General features: G+C 33.1%; 3 protein-coding genes across 4 annotated transcripts in view; all 3 read right to left on the reverse strand.

The window, feature by feature from the left end:
* Positions 1–1,968: 1,968 nt before the first annotated feature.
* On the reverse strand, positions 1,969–3,532 carry LOC123015666. Its single transcript, XM_044415542.1, has 5 exons — positions 3,320–3,532; positions 3,123–3,271; positions 2,706–2,855; positions 2,514–2,655; positions 1,969–2,464 (listed from the first exon to the last, which is right to left on the reverse strand). The coding sequence occupies exons 1-5, from the start codon at positions 3,417–3,419 to the stop codon at positions 2,046–2,048; spliced, it is 960 nt and encodes a 319-aa protein (XP_044271477.1). The 5' UTR covers positions 3,420–3,532; the 3' UTR covers positions 1,969–2,045.
* A 1,471-nt stretch (positions 3,533–5,003) lies between these two features.
* Positions 5,004–15,218, reverse strand: LOC123015662. Its single transcript, XM_044415534.1, has 5 exons — positions 15,044–15,218; positions 10,326–10,688; positions 7,952–8,342; positions 5,504–5,806; positions 5,004–5,425 (listed from the first exon to the last, which is right to left on the reverse strand). Exons 2-5 carry the CDS (start codon positions 10,675–10,677, stop codon positions 5,215–5,217), a joined length of 1,257 nt encoding a protein of 418 aa, XP_044271469.1. The 5' UTR covers positions 10,678–10,688; positions 15,044–15,218; the 3' UTR covers positions 5,004–5,214.
* A 2,136-nt stretch (positions 15,219–17,354) lies between these two features.
* LOC123015664 (neuropeptide F receptor) overlaps positions 17,355–19,250 on the reverse strand; it is a 9,773-nt gene continuing 7,877 nt past the window's right edge. For both annotated transcript variants that reach the window (XM_044415536.1, XM_044415537.1), the window contains one exon: positions 17,355–18,306. In XM_044415536.1, the coding sequence (XP_044271471.1) occupies positions 17,791–18,306 (516 nt within the window). In that variant the 3' untranslated portion in view covers positions 17,355–17,790. The remainder of the gene's footprint in view (positions 18,307–19,250) is intronic.

Below are 19,250 nucleotides of genomic sequence, written 5' to 3' on the forward strand. Positions count from 1 at the left end.
CCTTTTATAACACTATCGGCTTTCTATCTATACATCCAATAAAGTTAGATATGTGCTTGTAGGCAGCTTTCAATTGCCGGAGAAACGAGACCGGATACTTCGTGATTCGTGAAAGCTCATCGCTCATTTTTTTTTCCATCTACGACTCAAAAAATAAAAATAGAAAGTGGATTAAGAAACCGTGAGATTGCCGTTGTGTCTCGTTTTTGAGAGATCGCTTTCGCCGATTTTGATCCGATCTGAGATTAACGCAATTTCCGGTGCGTAAAATCATTCAGTATTAATTAAGGTGAGTAATTGTAGCTTCGGACTGATGCGTTTTTTTTAGGTCGATTCTACAAGAATGTGGGACGCATGGTCATTTCTAACGCAACAAGAAGTTTCTTCGAGTAAAAATTTGCTTTACGAATATTTTTATAAGGAAATGTAGGTTTGATTTATAAACCAATGGCCAGCTAAGAAATTTTTTTTTTTATATTTGAGCTCATTTTTAACTTTGTCTCTCGAATAAGAAAAATAGTGTCTAGTTGCGTAATATATGTAGAATAATCCCTTGAAAGAGAATGAATAATTCATGTTTGCCACCTTTTTTCGTCTTTATGGTAGGTTGCGACGTTTTATAAATTAAAGTGAAGACACCCCTTTGTGCACTGTTGCATTGTAAATAAATTGTGGATGTTTTATTCACAAGATATGTAAAAACACAAAAAAGTCGCGTTCCGGATTCTTAAATGTAACAACAATTATTTATCTACATTGTTTTGGTAGCGACCATCTGTGCAATAATTGTAAAAGAAAGCTATTGTTTGTAAAAGCTACTGAAGCTATCAACAGTCAATAAACCAGTAATTTTCCGAGAGAATTAAAGCAATAACAATAAAATAATTATGGAATTAGTGTGTTTGTAAATTATGGATCAGTTTGAGTGATTGACCCTGATTTTACGAATGTGTGTCTAAGGTCAATGTCGAAAGGCACTGACATAATTCCCATTATAATACTCTCGACAATATGATACTCATTTCCTGAAATCAACAACACCGGTGTCGGTTAATTATGAGAAACTATACTTATGCACACAGGTTGTTGTTGTTAAAAGTTTAATTAAGTAGACGGTCGCAATTGATTTGCATAACTCGTCCAGTCGAGCGTTAAATACTTATTACATAAAATACATTTTTAAATATCCGTTCCATTTTCACTAGTTTCCGGTTATCTGATCCGTCGATAGCGACATTGAGAAAATAAAGGAGGTTTGACCGCAACCTCATTTCTCGATAACCAGATGCTCTTCCGTAAATATACCTCCAACCATCAAGAAAGTTTTGGTGTCTTGCTCGCCTATCAAAATCTCTACGAAGAATTTCCCAGAGACCTTAGGGCAACAGGGCCGTTACATTGATAACCTTGACCGTGCGTAGGGAGATGACGCACTAACCTACATAGCGATTCATTCCAGAAAATCTAGTTCAGTGAAAAATATTACATTTTCGTGATTGATCAGCAAGGAGGCTGTGGCCTGGATTCGGAAGTGTTTCCGGTTATTTACCGGAATCACCTGAGAAAAAAATCGACTGTTTAATAATAAATAACAACGGTTTTAAAATTAATAATGTACGAGCTACCGTTTTATATTAAATTTAATTTTTATGCGACCCACTTGTTAGAAATTTAATTTATTTTCACGGAATTAATAAAATTAAATAAAAAGTTTGGCATTGTTTTATTTTCTGACACAATGTAATCAAGTCTTGAAACTCGAGATTTCCCAAATGATAAAAAAAGTATAAACGTAAGGGGTGGCAAAAATGGATAAAGAGAATGAAATGCTTGAATCGCTCTTAATTGAACTTTTCTCCGAAAATTTATTGCCTTTTAGAGGATAACCGGGTTGTGCTTCATTCGCTTTTCAGCTGCACATTTTACCTACTTATTGTTTCGTGTGAATAACAATTACAAATTGTTTTTAAATTTGATTTTATTTACATTTTTACATAAATTATGGCATAAATATTTACAAACTAAATTTAAAAATTATATACATGTTACGAGTCTGGTAAAATAGATTTCTTTGAGGTAGTTTCTTCCGCTTTAATATCCCCTCCATTATTTCTGTAATGACTCCATCCATTATATGCCAAATGTTGGGCATTATTATCATCACCGAAATGAACGGCACCATATTGTGCATTATTCGAGTATTCAGCTTCACCTCTGAAATGCCCCGGATATCCTACTCCAGCTGGAGAATAATGAGGTCCCGTATAGTAATTACTTGATTGTAGATTAGGCTTGCAAAGCTTGAAGAAACCAATTAAACCCGGAATGACGATAGCTAAGAAACCCAGCAGTTTCTTAAACGAAGCCAGACCCAGAATCAAAGGCAGAAACAGCAACAGTTTTAACTTAAAAAGTTTCAAAATGATCAGCATCGGAATGAATAATTTCTTTAATTGCTTGCGCTCTAGAAAAAAACAAGTATAGGCAACCAATTAAACAGTTTCTCGACTTACTGAAAAGTGAGTCTTTTTTGTCTTCGATGACGTCGATTTCGTCGGCAATTTCATCGATAAATCTTGGTGCATATCGACCGCTTTCGGTAACTTCGTTATCAAACTGTACTTCAATGGCCGAAGATTTGAGGAATTTTTCAATCTGAAAATTAGGAAATACAAAATTGTTTTTTTCCCGAGTTTGTCTCTTACTTTTCTCAAACCAAATTTTACAAGTTGGTCCCATTCAGGCTCGTCAGCTCTCGGTACTGAGGAATATTCATAAGGTTCATGGTTCAGTTGTCTCAACTGCGTTTGAGGCATTCGTAAAATCCTGACATGTTCAGTGAGAGAATATTGAGGCTGAAAAGGGGAAAACGTTAATTAAAGCAGTTGTAGGGATTAGCATTTTTGACGATCCACAGATGAATTTAATTGAAAGGATAAAAATTGAGATTAACTGGTGGATTATTGTAAGATTATTCCTTTTATATAGATATTGAAAATCTTGGAAACGTTGTGGTTTTAGCTAAAAGCTTTCCATTAGTTTTTAATGAAATTGTTTCAAGAATTTGAATAAAAAAAAAACTAAACCTGGTAGTGGCAGTGTCCTTAGGGCAGAATACTCACTTTATTGAAAAAGTCATCAAGCGACGCCAGCGCTCTCGATTTGAAACATTCCGCGAGATCTCCTTCAAGACACGCCGCATTTGTTTTAGCGAGATAGGGGTCAGTGTCCGGTCCTGTCCCGAGACCTATCCAATCCAGAATCGTCCTGTCTGGAAATCGCATTTTAGCCCCAAGTTTTAACAACGTCAAGAACTCACCTTCAGCCTCAGGCTGCCGGAAACTTCTTTCGTCGGCCGATTGCAGTGCTACCAACGAAATTAAACTGGAAAGAAATAACCACTTGACGGCGCCCAACATGATCACAGTTCGAATTGCTTTTAAATCGGATTTGGAATCTTAACAATTATTACGTGGAACACCGCTAGGTAGGTCACTAACTGTACACTGTGCTGGCTGACGAGTGCACAGATCAAGAAGTTTGACTTGCATTATATACGAGGGTGTGATACATGGGGTTTCCAGCCCAGGATTAAGTAACAGTCGGGGCAATGCCCAGTGAAAGTCGGTTTGGATGATGAGAAACTTGAAAGGAAAAGTGATTTCGGTAATGCGATGAGAGAAATAATAAGATAATCGAATTTGGGGGAAATTTATTTTACACGAGATGAGATTTGTTTAAGATCTGTTGTTTCTCTATTTAATTGCTTAATAAAAAAATAAATATAAACAATATGACTCATGAGGTGGGTGAAAGCACCAAGAGAGAAAGTAAAAATAAATCCGGCTGGAAAACCCTTGCTGATGCGTTTATTACAGAACGGAAACACCGCTTTATGTAACATTTATATCATTGGACTTGAATTGTAATGGTCATTAACTAAAGTGTTAGTGTTTGTCTTCTTTAATCAAGACTTTTAGGTCCAAAAAAAGTTAATAAAAAATACATTACATTATTTTTAGTTGTTTTTGGAAGGCAACTTAGTTTTAATTGCTCAATTACCCAAATTAAAGGGTTTCATCTCCCATTGCTCCAAATAATCAAATATTTATACAACAAATATTTCGTAACATCACTTCTAGTTTCATGTGCTAAAATTTTGTTGTATAAAATTCTATTTCCAAGCTTCAGAACCAAATCTAAATATACCTCTTGGAAGCCGTACCCTTCATAGGAAATTGAAATTAATACAAACCACAAAATTTATTCAACCTGACTTCCACATTCTCATATATTTATCTTGACATCGACAGTTCCAATATTTACGTAGTTATTGGAACATCGAAGATTGACTAGACGTGCCTCTATCCTGCTTTTCCAGTGATTTAAATCCGAAATAAATGGGAAATTTGACCAAATTTATCAAGCTTCTTCATTTCTCCCCACTGTCGGATTTTTTATTATAAACTAAGCGTCCAAATGGCTGCCTCTTTTGAAATTTAAATAGCAAAGACGTCTCGCGCCGATAATAAAATCTCCGTCAGTATTTTGTTAGCAAACAAGGGTGGAAGCCTTCGATAGACACGACCGAAAAGTCGATAGAGAAACGTGAAATATTTATGAATACCAAAACCTACAAATTTGTACTTTTGCTGCGAAAACAATTTCATTATTTTGTACGGATTTGCGATCAATAAAGTATTGTGCTAGCAACGTTTGTCATTTGACAACAAGCCTAAATAAAGTTTTATTGGCAATAATAACAAAAATCGGAAGCGAGTGGCGTGAAAAATGAACGATTTTGTTTTCGTTGCTTCATCAGTTGAAAATGATAAGTTTTGACTCGAGTTGTGACATGTGGTCCGGTCCCATGAGGCGTGGGTTTGTTTGTAGACGATTAACATCAAGGATTGAAGTTTGAGGGGAAGTTTTTGCAGTTTTAATCTCTAGAATTAAGCCACAATTTCAAAAACGAAGAGAAGAGCTAGAAAAAGGAGACCACCCAAAGTCCCAAAACTATTTATTATACATAAAATTTATTCGGAAAAATAATTTACAACAGAGAAATAAATAAATTAAATAAATAAATAAATAACAGACTTATAGATAGAATATGGATTGAGCACTAGTACTAGCAACCGAAAAGTTGTCAATAAATTAATCAATAAATAAATAAAGCTTAAAATTATCATCATGACTAAGATATAAAATCACTCAATTGATCTTTCTGGCTTGCACCAATTTGTTAATTTCATTGTACGTTGTAAGAATAGCTGGACTAGCTTGACTGGTAGATAAGGCCGAGCACCCTTTATGTGCCAGACATTCCTCCCCATCTTGGCCATCTTTCGCCGCTTTCATATACCGGAAGAACCTGAGAATATCCGGATTGTCCGAAGCCGGCTTCCGGAGCTCGTTCAACTCCCTGAAAGCAATTATCAGTGCTTATCAAGAAAATCCCACGGAAGCTTAAAGTATTAAAGTTGTTATCGAAAAATGTTACCTGCTCAGCTGTGCCGAAACGAGGTTACTATAAGGGGCGTATTTTGCAGGATTCGCGTACATCATGCAGACGAGTCTCTCGCGACACTTTTCGATTTCCGGTGATTTATCGTCACCGAGACCTAATTGCTGGAAAACGGCGTCGAGACGCGAAAGAAGAGGACTATAGAAAGGGTCGTAACTTGTGAGAAGGAGAGAAGAAGACGGAATTTTGTGAAACACCTTGTAATCAGTCTTCTTGTTGGGTTTTCGCATGTAGTAGTTGTCATTCTGGAAGGAAATGCGATTGTGGCCGATGCCAAATCTGCAAACAGAGAATTGATCAGATTTTATTGTGGAAAAAGTTACGGATGCTAAAATTATCTCAAAGCGAAAAAAAATGTGGATTTAGCTTTGGACCAAACAGGATTCGGATCTGTGTCTACTTTTGTTTTATTTGCTTTCAACAAAAATTGATTTTTCTTTACGTCTTTTTTCTTAGTTTTATTAGGATATTGCTTTGTTTAAAAAGAAATATTTCTATATTTCTAGGAAATTAGAAGTTTTTTCAAAAAAAATATCTCTGATATTACAACCGAAATTACAATAATCCATTGTAAAACTATTCTTTTCAGATTAATTCTTATAATTCTAAATTAAATCCTGTAATTCCAACCTAATTTCCGTAATTCCAACTTAATTTTTGTAGTTTTAGAATAATTTCTGTAATTCAAATTGATTCGACAGCTCTAAAAAATTCAACGTGATTTTCAAAAGAAATCTCCGATAATTTCAAAGAAAATTCCAGTAGTTTCAGAAAAATTCCAATAATTTTAATTATTTATCGTAATTCTAGTTCTAATTGTGTTCAGATTAATGCTTATAATTACAAATTAATTCCTGTAATTTCAACTTAATTCCCATAATTGCAACTTAATTTTCGTAATTCCAAAATAATTCCTGTAACTCCAAATTAATTCCGATAGTTCTAAGAAACTTAACGTAATTTTTAAAAGATATAATCTTCGATGATTCAAAAAAAAATCCAGAAATTCTAGAAAAATTTCAATAATTCCAAACAATCCAAAGATTGTTTTTTTCATTTTTAATTTTCTAATTTTAATAATTTCAAATATGTATATAATTTCGATTAAATTCTAAAAATTTGTACAAAAAATTCCAGAGTTAACGGCATGTCGGTTTTCACATTATGTTTGTTTTTACGTTTTTTTTAACTTTATGAGTAAATAATGTAATTTCCATTTATTTAGTTTATTTGTTTTGTCTTTTTTTTTGTTTCATTAGGATACTTGAGAAATTATTAAGCTTCTTATATCTTGTAAGAGAGTCGTTGAGAAACATATTATAAAAAATCTTCTAATTCTGAAACATTATTTGATGACAAGTACAGATTTATTGTGTTTTGTTGACTTTTATTAATGATGAAACTTGAATTGAGAAATTAATATTATTTTCTCTAAATTTATTAATAAATCCGTTTTTAGTTTTTGAAAAATATGCTGCGTGTAATAACTACTTATATTTACTAGTATTAATTTATATAGCCACTTTGGACCATCAAAAGCATGTTGTAGAATAAGAACCTAGTTGAAGATTTTTTACAATAACGATGCAAAATATATATATATATATTTTGCATCGTTATTGTAAAAAACATTAGAAAATGCAGATTTGTTTTAAATCTGGATTTTTCCTTTTATAAAATCCTAGTCCTGTCTGTATCAGATTCGAATCCTTTGCGTATAGCACTGGTTGCTTCTTTAATTGACGTATAAAAAACTATTCGTTTGGAAAATATCGCAATCTGTTATTTATGCATGAATTCTTTTCAAATGACGTGGTAGAGAATCAAACGTTGGACTCGTCTAGCCTCTACTTAACTTTATTAGAGCAAAACCGAATGGGGGCGGTATTAACTGGAGGCTTTATTTATGTTCAAGTTTATCCCTGAACGCTGGAAATTTGCATACATCATCTTTGGAAAGAATATGTCGTTGCTAATCTGTATTAGCAAAGTCATTACATTTGCATAACACACGGAATTATACGCACTATTACATGTCGGCAAGGATTAGTCTCTTTGTGCTTTGTTTCACATAATTTCACTATTTACAATGTTGTCACTCAATATCGGTAAAGCCCCATATCGTTGCACTTAGCCGATGAAATTTTTATTTAGCCAATAGAAGCTGACAGTGTGAAGCAAGACAATGAATTGGCAAACAATTACAAAAAAAATTAGATTATTATTCTCACTGCAGATAAAACTAATAATGTTTTGTTGCAATATAGACGTGCTTTGAAACATAGTTTCAACACAACACAAGTAGTTTTCACGATCGATAATACCTTGAGGAAACTAAGCATAATGAAAAGTTAGCGCTTACAATCTAAATGTAAATCCACTCTAACAATTACAATTTCACTACTCAAGTGTATTTTTTTTTACCGGCTATTGGCGGCCGTGGCCGGCGTGGTGGAGCCGCCCACAGTGAGCCCCAAATTGCCATCAGTTCCCTCAGCGTTGAAATCCTGCACTCCGTCATTACTATACGGGTCCGTGTCTTTAAATTCAAAATCTTCGACTTGTCCGTGATTGTTGTTGATTCCCGCCGACGCCCCAGAGATTCCCGAAAACGTCGATAATCCCTTGCCGAGTACCTTTCCTAAACCTCCGAGAATTGATGGCAGGAACATTGCGATCAGCACAGATTTCACCAACTGAGCCCCAATAAAAACCGGCAAAAGAAGTTTTTTCAAGGCAAAAGCTAAAAAGCCCATACCGAAACCGGCCATGAAGGAATTCCTGCCGCCGCCGTCATCTGCTGCTGCTGCTGCCGCTAAAAAATAAAACACGGAAATTAACTCGATGAGAGTTTGTTTAGTAGAGAGAAGGGATAGTTGAGACACAATTGCTTTCAACTAATAAAAGCTTACAAAGGCCACAAGAGCTTAAAAGCTTTTTTCACGTTAACTGGGAGAAATTTTTGTCGTTTATGACAAGATTCGATTACTTGTAAAATGGTGATGTAAGTGATAGCTTGAAAATAACACGATAAATAAAAATAGGAGTTTTAACGCGAAATATTCTAGTAGTTTGAGAAACTGCAAAAAACTGATATTAAATTCGTCCTTGTCCACACACGAGTGGAATATACAGAGTGTTCCGTTTTTATAGGTAGAAGAATATTCAATTTTAAGACAAAAGTGTCAATACATATCAAAAAATGTTTTCTAAAGGAGCTACACCCTATTATGAGGTTGTATCGAAAAACGCAAAAGACAAAATTTTTGTGAAAAACTATGGAATTTTAAATTTTGTTGTTGTGGCAAGAAATTTCAGTCAAAATAGTTAGAGTACTATTCATCCTAACCCACAGATTAAAAAAATATACCATTTTCAACTTAATTTGCTAATGTTAGGGCCCATCTGGGTAAAATTTTACTTGAGAAAGACAAAAACAATGTGGTTTTCGACTCCTATTTTAGCTATTCTAGCAAAATTTTGTGAAAAAAATCAGTTTTGGCTCGAAAACGTTTTTATTCGCTTGAAAATAGATGAAAATAAAATAATTTTTTGCCTAATTAATTTTTGGGAGTGTTTTGATAAAAAACAATTAAGATTTGTACTCACAAATGACAAAAAACACCATTTTTTATCTAATTAGAAGGTCTCACGACTTGCTTGAGTGAAATGTCGCAAAAAAAAGTGCATTTTTAACTGAAAAAGTCAAAAATAATGTTATTTGGTCGCTTTTTTCCTAAAATTTTGCAAAAAAAAAACAGTTTTTAACTCAAAAACAAGTTAAACGCTTTAAAAGGTGGTTTTTTTGGTTGTGAATGAAATTTTTTGAAAAAAAGTAGGTTTTTAGCTCACCAAACTAAATCCAGTGAAACAGACCAAAATAGAGCGATAATTTGAATCTAGTTTCGTGATTTTGTGGCCTATTTTAGCAACATTTTGCGAAAAAAAGAAGTTTTTAGTTCAAAAATGTATTTAACTGCTTAAGAAAGCAAAAATAGCGCAATTTTTTCAACTGGTTCGGACAAAATTTTGCAAAAAAATTGCATTTCTGGCTGAAGAACTTTCTTAAACGCTTGAGAAAGTGAAAAATATGATATTTTCGATTTAATTTCGTGATTTTATCTTGTCTCGATAAAATCTTATTCAAAATTTGAGTTTTTATCTTAAAAACATACTAAAACGTTTAAAAAAGCAAAAATAGTGATTTTCGACCAAACTTGACCATTTTTTTCGGTAAAAACACCACAAAACATGTGTAACACAAATATTAGAAAGATTTTACTCAAAAAGGGTAAGTTGTATCAAAAAAAGGTAAGAGACCTCTGTTTGTAAAAACTATGAAATTTAGAATTTTATTGTTATGGTACTTTCTATCCTAAACCCCCCCAGTTTAGGACGCTCCTGATTAAAAATTTCGACATAAAGGTAATCAATCAACTATACCAAATTTTGCACTTTTGGCTTCTGAAATATTACACAAAATCCATTAAAACATACACCCGTTTCAGGGAGTGTAGCGCCGTTACATAGTACATATTTTTTAAGAATCATAGGAAACTTTTATCTTAAAATTGAATATTCTATCACCACAATAAAAATGGAACACCCTGTATAAAACTGAATCCTTCAAGAATGTCAGATGCAAAACACGTGTCGCTCATGTATTGATTCACAAAAATTTCCATGTAATTAATGAATTCAAATCCAACCGTTGATGAGTTGCGAAATAAAAGGATTAAGAACACACTTTTTTATGCTTTTGGTGTCGCTATTTGTTCATATCTCTAAAATTACTCACATTGAAAAAACCGGGCCGTCGCTGGAATGTCCACTGAAAGCACATGAGTCTTGCTATACTCGTCCATTTTTTTTTTGACATACTCTTGAATACTTCCAAAACTCCTCGAACTCACACACGTTTCTTCGTTTTCTCCATTTTTACTCGCATTAGCAACTCGTTCGATTCCAATTCCCGGTAAAATGGAATATTTATCGATATTCAAGACACTATCAACATATTGTTTTAATTCCCTATCAATCTCATCACTTCCACAGTTCAGTTTTGAAGCCCTCAAAGTCGACAACACCAAGCACAACACGTACAGAACTTTCAGCATGTCCCCTGTTCTGTATCGCCATATTTTGTCCATTTTGAGGCCATCTGTAAAAAAAATCGACCAACTTTCAAACAGTGAATGGATTTTGGCTTTTAAAAATAATAATGATGACGGAAAATCAAGACTTTTTCGACCATCACTTCACCCACTTTCTTTTTTCTTCAGGCGTCTTGTTTGTTCTCGTTTTTTACCGGTTTTTTCCCTTTTATACTTATGTGGAGCATCTCGTACATTACTCTTAAATTGTCCATAAAGTGTCAAGGTCGTCAAAATACAGAGCCATATCGCTTTTTGCCATGAAAAACAGATTCATAACGCGGAAAAATCCGGTAAACAACAATAGCGCATCTCTATTATTAATTGCAAGGTATAACTTGATAAAATTAGCAAGCTTTTTGTACATATAACGGTTCGATATTGTTTTATGTAAGCGCACATTTACAGCAACGTGATCAAATTCAGAATAACAGTCGTCTTTTGTTGAATCCTGAGATATTTGATTGGAGGATTTTTTTGACACGCCTACTACACAACGAGTGTGTTAGTGGAATTAGGTGTCAGAGTGTATTTATTACTTGTAAGTAAATTTGAGACTTATACGATGGAATTTATCTTTTAATCGCTAGGTTAGTAGGTCTGATGCGTCGGACATTTGCTTTCTTGGACTATATGCAAATTTGTACAACTACTTAGAAATTTTTACGAAGAAAGTAAAACAATTAAAACGTTTAATTTTTTTGTTGGGAATAAAAAAAATATTCATTACACAATAATGTTCCAATTATTTTTAATTAAATTAGCTTTTACAGTCATACTAAAAGCTATCATGCAGATTCGAGATAACCACCCTATCCTTAATTGAATGAAAAAATTCATCTAATTAAATAAATTCATTAAAGTCTCATATCACGCGGCGTCTTATCAAATAATTTAATAATTGAATTACGTGTGTCTCCATAATAATTACGACTTTCTATTCAATAACTGGCACATACCATAAAACTTCTCCAACTTGATTTCAATAACAAGAAAAAGCGCCGAAATTCCGTCGTAAAGTTTACGAGCCGATCAATCGCGATTAGTTGTAATAGTTGGAACAAGTTGTAAAATCTACTAAACTTTAAACAAGAGAGTTTACATTAAATGGGTTCAAAAGTTATAGCAACTTGATATTATATTGCAAATGGGGTGGCTAACCGGAAAATGAGGAGGTGTTTTAAGGAAGACACGTGTAGCTTGATTACATTCAAGGATGAGATAATCTAACTTGTAACAATATCGACGTGCAAATTTTACTAAATTAATATTCATTTTGGTTGTTGGAAGCGGGTCAACTTTTTTAACGATGACACACTTTGGCATTTTTCGAGCGCAATGTGATTAATGATGAGACAAACATTGGGAGGGTTTTAGAAAAAGACAATTAAACTTTTTTGGCACAAATATGTCGTTACTGAAACCCATTTTCTGCCATTGGTGTTTGAGGGATTTGTTTCACATTCGTTGTTCATTTATTGATAATTTATTATTTATGTTTCAAACAGCAATTTTATGAAATATTTAATTTGGCTTGATAAATAATGCATTTTTAAATAATTTATGCATTTTGTGCAGTTTAAATTGTGATTGTTTATCAAGACCTATGACAAAGATAGGGTACTGATTAAAATTAATTATAACCACTGCGAGGTTTTAAATTTTCTAATTACTATATGCTGTTCTGGTTAAAGAATATAAAAAACACATTTCCTTATTAAACTGTGAAAGTGTCATGCAACAGCATTAAATTACCTGAAATTCACAAATTTTGTAATTAAAGTAATTACATTTAATAACGCTAAACACAATGGTGAAAATTGTTTAAAAACGCGAATAATCTTTAGATATTTATTTTTTTGTTAACAATTTTTAGTGTTACTTGTAGCAATTGGTAACACATCTTTGTTCTTAGATGAATCTACAAATCTTTTTGTATTTGTATTGACAAATATTATGTAATTACATGTGCACATGATGGTCAGTTAATTATATTCTCATTAAAAATATAAAAAAAATGTAATTGTAATACATTTAAGAAAAAATAAAATAAAGTATGTCACTCTGAAGAGTACTTAATCTACAGGGTGTGTCAGAACTCGAACTCCAGAGAAAAATAAGATACCAGGAACAAAGAAAATACGTTTAAAAAAATTTTCTGTCTAGAAATTTTGACATTTAATTTTGGACATTTGACATTTTTTATGTCTATTTTTAGGGATACTGATAATCTTGTATAAGTTTTTTTTAAAGATAAACTTTAACAATTATTTTTCCAACAGAAATAAATAGTCAAAGTGCAAAATTAAAACTTTCATAAATTTTTATAGATAGAATTTTTTACATTTTTTCCATATTTCTGCTATCTTACATAGCATTTTTAAGGAGAGTAATTTTACTCAAGAGAAGTAGGTAGTTAGAAAAGTTGTTTATTTTATTAAAGTAAAACTTGAAGGGGTTGTATTTCTAAGTAAACAAATTTTTACTCTACAGGGTTATTCATAAATATGAAGCAATATTTGACCTATAAAATGATGTTAATTTAAATAATAACTCGTGTCCTATCTCTACTGATAAGAATTTTACAGCCCTCGGAATGTGGGTATGGAAATTTGATTTTTTTGTAATAACTTTGGAACTATTTGACCAAATATTATAAAATTTGGAACATTTCCCTGTGACAACATACCCTTTAAACTGGTAATCACGAAAACCGGATACATCCACTCAATTTCCGCTTCCAGCAGTTGCAGGTCACATTTTCTGTATTTTTCCATTTTTTGCTCTCTTAACACCAATTTTTTTGCCCAAATAGATAGAATAATCAATTTCGAATAAAAAACGCATAACCTTTAATACCCCTAAAATGGACCGTTTCAAAGATATTTTAATTTAAACTGAGGACTGCACAACGCTGAAACCAAAAAGTAGGGATTTTGAATTGATGATATCCACGGTAACAAATGACCATGGTCTCACTAATCGCTGTCAGGCATCTGTCAACTTTGACATTGGACAATTATTAGACAATTAATCGAAAATATTTAATAAAAGAGTTTACCTAAGATTCCAAACATAACTTAGAATAAATCCAAATGGATCTCGTAGCATTTAATTCATAAAAAAATCACAAAAATTTATTGTCAAAGTTAACAGATGCCTGGCAGGGATTTATGTGACCAGAGCCATTGGTTGCCGTGGATACCACCTATTCAAAATCCCTACTTTTTGATTTCAGCGTTGTGCAGTCCTCAGTTTAAATTAAAATATCTTTGAAACGGTCCATTTTAGGGGTATTAAAGGTTATGCGTTTTTTAATCGAAATTGATTACTCTATCGATTTGGGCAATAAAAAATTGGTGTTAAGAGAGCAAAAAAATGGAAAAACACAGAAAATGTGACCTGCAACTGCTGGAACCGGAAATTGAGTGGATGTATCCGGTTTTCGTCATTACCAATTCAAAGGGTATGTTGTCACAGGGAAATGTTCCAAATTTTATAATATTTGGTCAAATAGTTCCAAAGTTATTACAAAAAAATCAAATTTCCATACCCACATTCCGAGGGCTGTAAAATTCTTATCAGTAGAGATTGGACACGAGTTATTATTTAAATTAACATCATTTTTTAGGTCATTTATGAGGTTCAAATATTGCTTCATATTTATGAATAACCCGGTATACAGCGTGGACAAAAAAAAATAGAACCAAGCTGTTTTTTAAAATATTGTTTGCCTCCAGTTAATAATAATTAATAAAAATTAAAGTGTTATAAACAATGTGTTCATGTTTTGAAAAATAAAATTTTGTGTTGTTTTTTTTCATCGTTTCCATACCAAAAAGATCCAAGAAAAAGTTTTCTTTTTGAGTTACGCAAATTAAACAAAATGTAGATATGTAGTTGTAATTCTTAAATCATAGTCTTTGTAAAAAAGGTTTTATAGTGAGTTGCTATTTGAATAAAAATTAAAACTTTTGCATAACTCAAAACCAAAAAATAAAAAAATATTATCAATTAGTTATTTTTCAAAAAATAAAACGTGCTTCCACCTGGTATGTAATACGAGTCATAAAGACAATTTATGTTAGCCACTCACGCACCAATTTATTTGAGAAACTTTACATTTAGTAATCAATAATTTGAGCACTTTTTAAAATAAAATGCAATTTTTGAGGGCAACCGGTACCAGCTCTAGTTCACCGGTTTCCAATCAATCTTCCTCCCGGACATCGTAATGATGATCTCTAGCACCTGCTGCCAAACCGTATTTGTCCAATTATTTGCTTAAACTCGGAAAAACTGAATTTTCCACTCACAGTGTATTAATCACCGCCGGTCCGGATTTGAGCACACTTATCCTTACCTGTTGTCAGTATCTATCCATTTTGTCACGAACCTGTGGGAACTCTGAACACCCAAAACACGTGTTCACAAATTCCTTATGTTGAAGAAATAATGAATACGTCGCAAACTGTCTGGCACGTTTCTTGTATAACACTACAAGAAGACGGTCTCGCTGCATGCACCTAGAGGTGTAACAGGCATGGACTGTTGACTCGGAGAATTCAGGCCACGAGGTCACTCGTCCGCGACGGTGTTGTTGCCCACCAAGTTTCAGTGGACGCTGAATTTATTCTTGACTAAGAGATAAATCAAGTTTTGCGATTTGTTCGAAAAGCTGATTATTTGAAGTGGATTCGTCACCCTTTTTCATTAAGCCACGATTAAAATATTCTCGTGACACAAATGAGGAATACCACCGAGGCACATTGTGTGTTCAATGGGTCATTAAGGATCGGCCCATCACATTTAACAAGGCCAAAATTTAGATTCATTCATTTAATTAATAACAATTTTGGTTCAACTCTGTCCAAGTTGATTAGTCTAAAAAGAGAAAGTTCCAAGGTTGCTCTCGTATTCGTCACAAACAGGACGGGTCAAAAAATAGCCACAAATTAAATTTTGTAGTCCGAATAACGGAACTCGAACATACTTTAAATTGATGTGGTGTGATGTGCATTTCTCAATTAAGGTAATAAATATTAAAACTTGTTTCGCATTTCCTTCTTTAACTACCAATTAAATGATAAAGACACTAATCTGACATTCAAAAAGTGAAAAACAAGTACGACTTTTACTATTTTGTTGTATGATTTGAGAAAAGGAAATTTATATTTAGCGCAGAATAAATTTTTATTCTTTTGTACAGACATATTACATTGTATTTTATGAGATTCTAAGTCGCGACCTTTTATCTCGCACTGAAACAATAGAGAGTCTCACCGTTCTACATAACATCGCTAATTGAATTAAATTGATTATTTTTTCCAAAAGCCCAGAACATAATATTCAATTTACAAATTTTAATTGAATTTCCAGTAAGCAGAGTTCAAAGAAATATTTGTTTCTAAAGAAAACCATTTAATCTTAATTATAATAAGAAAAAAAATATAATTTATTTTGAGGTCCAATAAGACACAGTGCGAATAATAGATAAATCGAGAAACTAAAGAACGTGACTTGGATGTGGGAAAGTTAATTATTTCCCGAAATAAAATTTTAAATAACTGTAAAGTGAAGCAAACTTTCTTATTGAAAAGTACTAGAAATTGTTATTTTCATTATTCATTCCTTATCCTTGAAAGAAAATCTTAAATCCTTTCCGGAATCCCTCTTCATTAACCCTCTCAAATTAACTGAAGCATCAAAATTATCAACAGCCTCTAGATTGAAATTAAGCAGTAATCAATGACGCAATAAAGGCGGTCAATCGGCCATAACCATCCTGTTCTTATTCCAGAAGTAACAATCGGTTCCGCTTTGACTTTTTTTTCATGTAAACTATCCTTTAATAAGTTACAATTTTCTCACATTATTATAATCAGAAAGTTTTCGCCAAAAAAAAAAAACCCCGGCAAACTTTCTTCAATTAAATCCGACCTCTAACCTAATGAAATATTTTGACTTGTCGCCAACTTTTCCGGGACATTCCAATTAAAATAAATTGTTCATCAAGTTGATGTTTCATTTTACGTTCATAACTCTATTAAAACTGAACGACTGTGCCCCTTTCCTGTCATAAAGGGCGCATTTTTTCGCGTGGAATTTCATTAAAAAGTGTGATCTAGTGGAACGAAAAGTACAGTCGATTTAGTAAATGTGGAGGACCGTTTCTTTCAAGACTTACTGTGCTTTCGCTGAAAAATGATGTTAAAGATGAAATGTGACAGATGGTCACAAAAAGTGGAAAATCACTCGTAACTTTATAGTAATCAATCGTTAAGTTCGTTTTTCTTTTATTTGTTTGACTTTTCCGATAAATTTACGTCGGAACAAGTGAAGACTAATCGCTTATCGGGATTCAGTTTTGTCTCATAAATCACAGTTTGTTGCAAAAGCGAGCTTTTTAACATCTATTTACTTACCAAGCAGGAAAGTTTACGATTTAGGGGACGTCGGGGAAATATTCCGAAAGCTATAGAACCTTTTATGCAGAGCAAACGTGAGCAAATTTATAGTTTTGTCTTCCAGGCAAAGGAACAAGTAGCTTACAAGAGTCTTTTTTGCTTTCAAAACTGGTTTAGTAAAAAAGTGAGGTTATGAAATATCAATTTGTTTGGTTTCTGGCGCCTCCACCATTTTTTTAACTGTGATTAAAATAAATGAAAATGCAGTTTATAAAACAAACTATTTATTTCTGGACATTAATAATTTTGTTTTATTTCATATAAACATCACATTAATAATATAGTGGACTAGAATATAAATTGACAGCTTTCATAGGCAATTCGAGTTAACTATTTGCGTATTTGACATTGAAGAGTCGGTCTCAAGCCTAGACCATTTCATGTCACTTGACACCGTGGACTCGCCGATGTCGTGACCTTAAACCCCACACAAATTAGATTTGCCGTAAAGATGGCGTTGCGTTACAAATCGCCATCTTTACAACATGGCGCTAACTAATTTATCTGGATTGTAATAGCATCTAGGCTCGAGTCCCAATCACACCACACAAATTACATCCTAAAAAATCAGTCACATTTGTTGCGTTCTATTTACAACACTCGACTCTCTCCCGTTACTCCTCGTCCGTAAGTTCCTTAATGGCTAGCACTTGGTGAGCACTGTCATATCGCTGCTCGCGGTATTACAAGGTTGGTATTCCGTCACACCGGTCACTAGATCAGGCTTACTCCGTCCCAACACTTGATTAAACTTATCTCTAATGGACAACTTCTGGGTTTCCCCGGACGCGTTGTTTTTTTCCGACGACGAAATGCACAAAATGTCTTTGAATTCCTTCCAGAAGTTTTCGTTGAGGCAACCGTAAAGCACGGGATTTGAACACGCCGAAGACATACCCATCATGTGACAAACAGCGTAACCGATCATCATGGGTTGGGATGTTGTCGGGAAATTATTCAAGTCGGCGATCAAGTTGAAAAGGTTGAGAGGCAACCAACTGACACAGAAGATGATGGCGATTGAACCCAGAAGAAGGTTAGTGCGTTGGAGGCGGCGACCTCGCAGTTGGCGGCGGCCTTTTTGCGACGATTCGTCACTGCTGACAAAACCGGCAGCGAAGCGGTAGCGCAATTTGTAAGAGATGCGCAAATAGGCGGCCTGAGGAAAGACAAATTATGCAATCAACAAAGCGAAAAATTCACCGCAACTTAGGCGACCAACAATACAATCTAACAAACTAAATTAATAAAAAGATCCTTTTTTTCACTATGAGCTGTAAAAGATACCATTATTTAGTTTGTCAAGAGGTTGTGAAGTTGTTTTTCTCTACTAGTGGTCATTTTCATTATGGGCTATAATGCATTAGAGGTGGGTAAATGCCGATGTTGGAGGGTATTACATTGATACAAATATTTCTAGAATTATTACTGAAAACTTTTACAATCACAAGTGCGAAAGTATTTCGAGATGAAATTAATGCAAAATCAAATAAACAAGATTTAAACTGCCTCAATAAAAACTTCAGAATAACCCCAACTCTAATACTTCTGTCTGTCAAAACTGTCAAAAGAACAAATGGGTTTATTTCTTGTTAAAATAATCGGTAGTGAGACAAATTTTAACACTTTTTCCCTTTTCTTTACAGTTTCTTTGATATTTCAACAAATATTTTATATTATTAAGTTGGAAAATTCTTTTAATAATTCCACAAGTACAAAAATGACATAACCTCATGTATGATAAGAAAAAAATAATATTTCCAACGTAAGTTAAGCGGGTGTCCTGAATTAGAATATTCAAAAACAGAGTTTTTTTTGTGAAATTTTTTTAGAAGTAAAAAAAAATGAAGTTTTTGAATGTTGAATGTTTAAGTAAAATAAATTATTAAAAAAATTTCTAAGCCTATTTTATGGGCGTCTTATCGTTGCAGTCTACAATTGGTGGGAAAGATCCACCTTATAATTCTTGAGTAAAACAAAAAACCAAAAAAATATTAAATTATTATACAGGGTGAATATAAAGTATGGAACCAAGCGGTTTTTTTTAATCATTTGCCTTCAGAAAATAATAATTTATATAAATTAAAGTAATTTAAAAAATGT

The sequence above is a fragment of the Tribolium madens genome, unplaced genomic scaffold, assembly GCF_015345945.1.
Source record: "Tribolium madens isolate multiple individuals breed KSU strain unplaced genomic scaffold, Tmad_KSU_1.1 Scaffold_19;HRSCAF=116;Tcas5.2_LG9, whole genome shotgun sequence".
Classification (NCBI taxonomy): Eukaryota; Metazoa; Arthropoda; class Insecta; order Coleoptera; family Tenebrionidae; genus Tribolium; species Tribolium madens.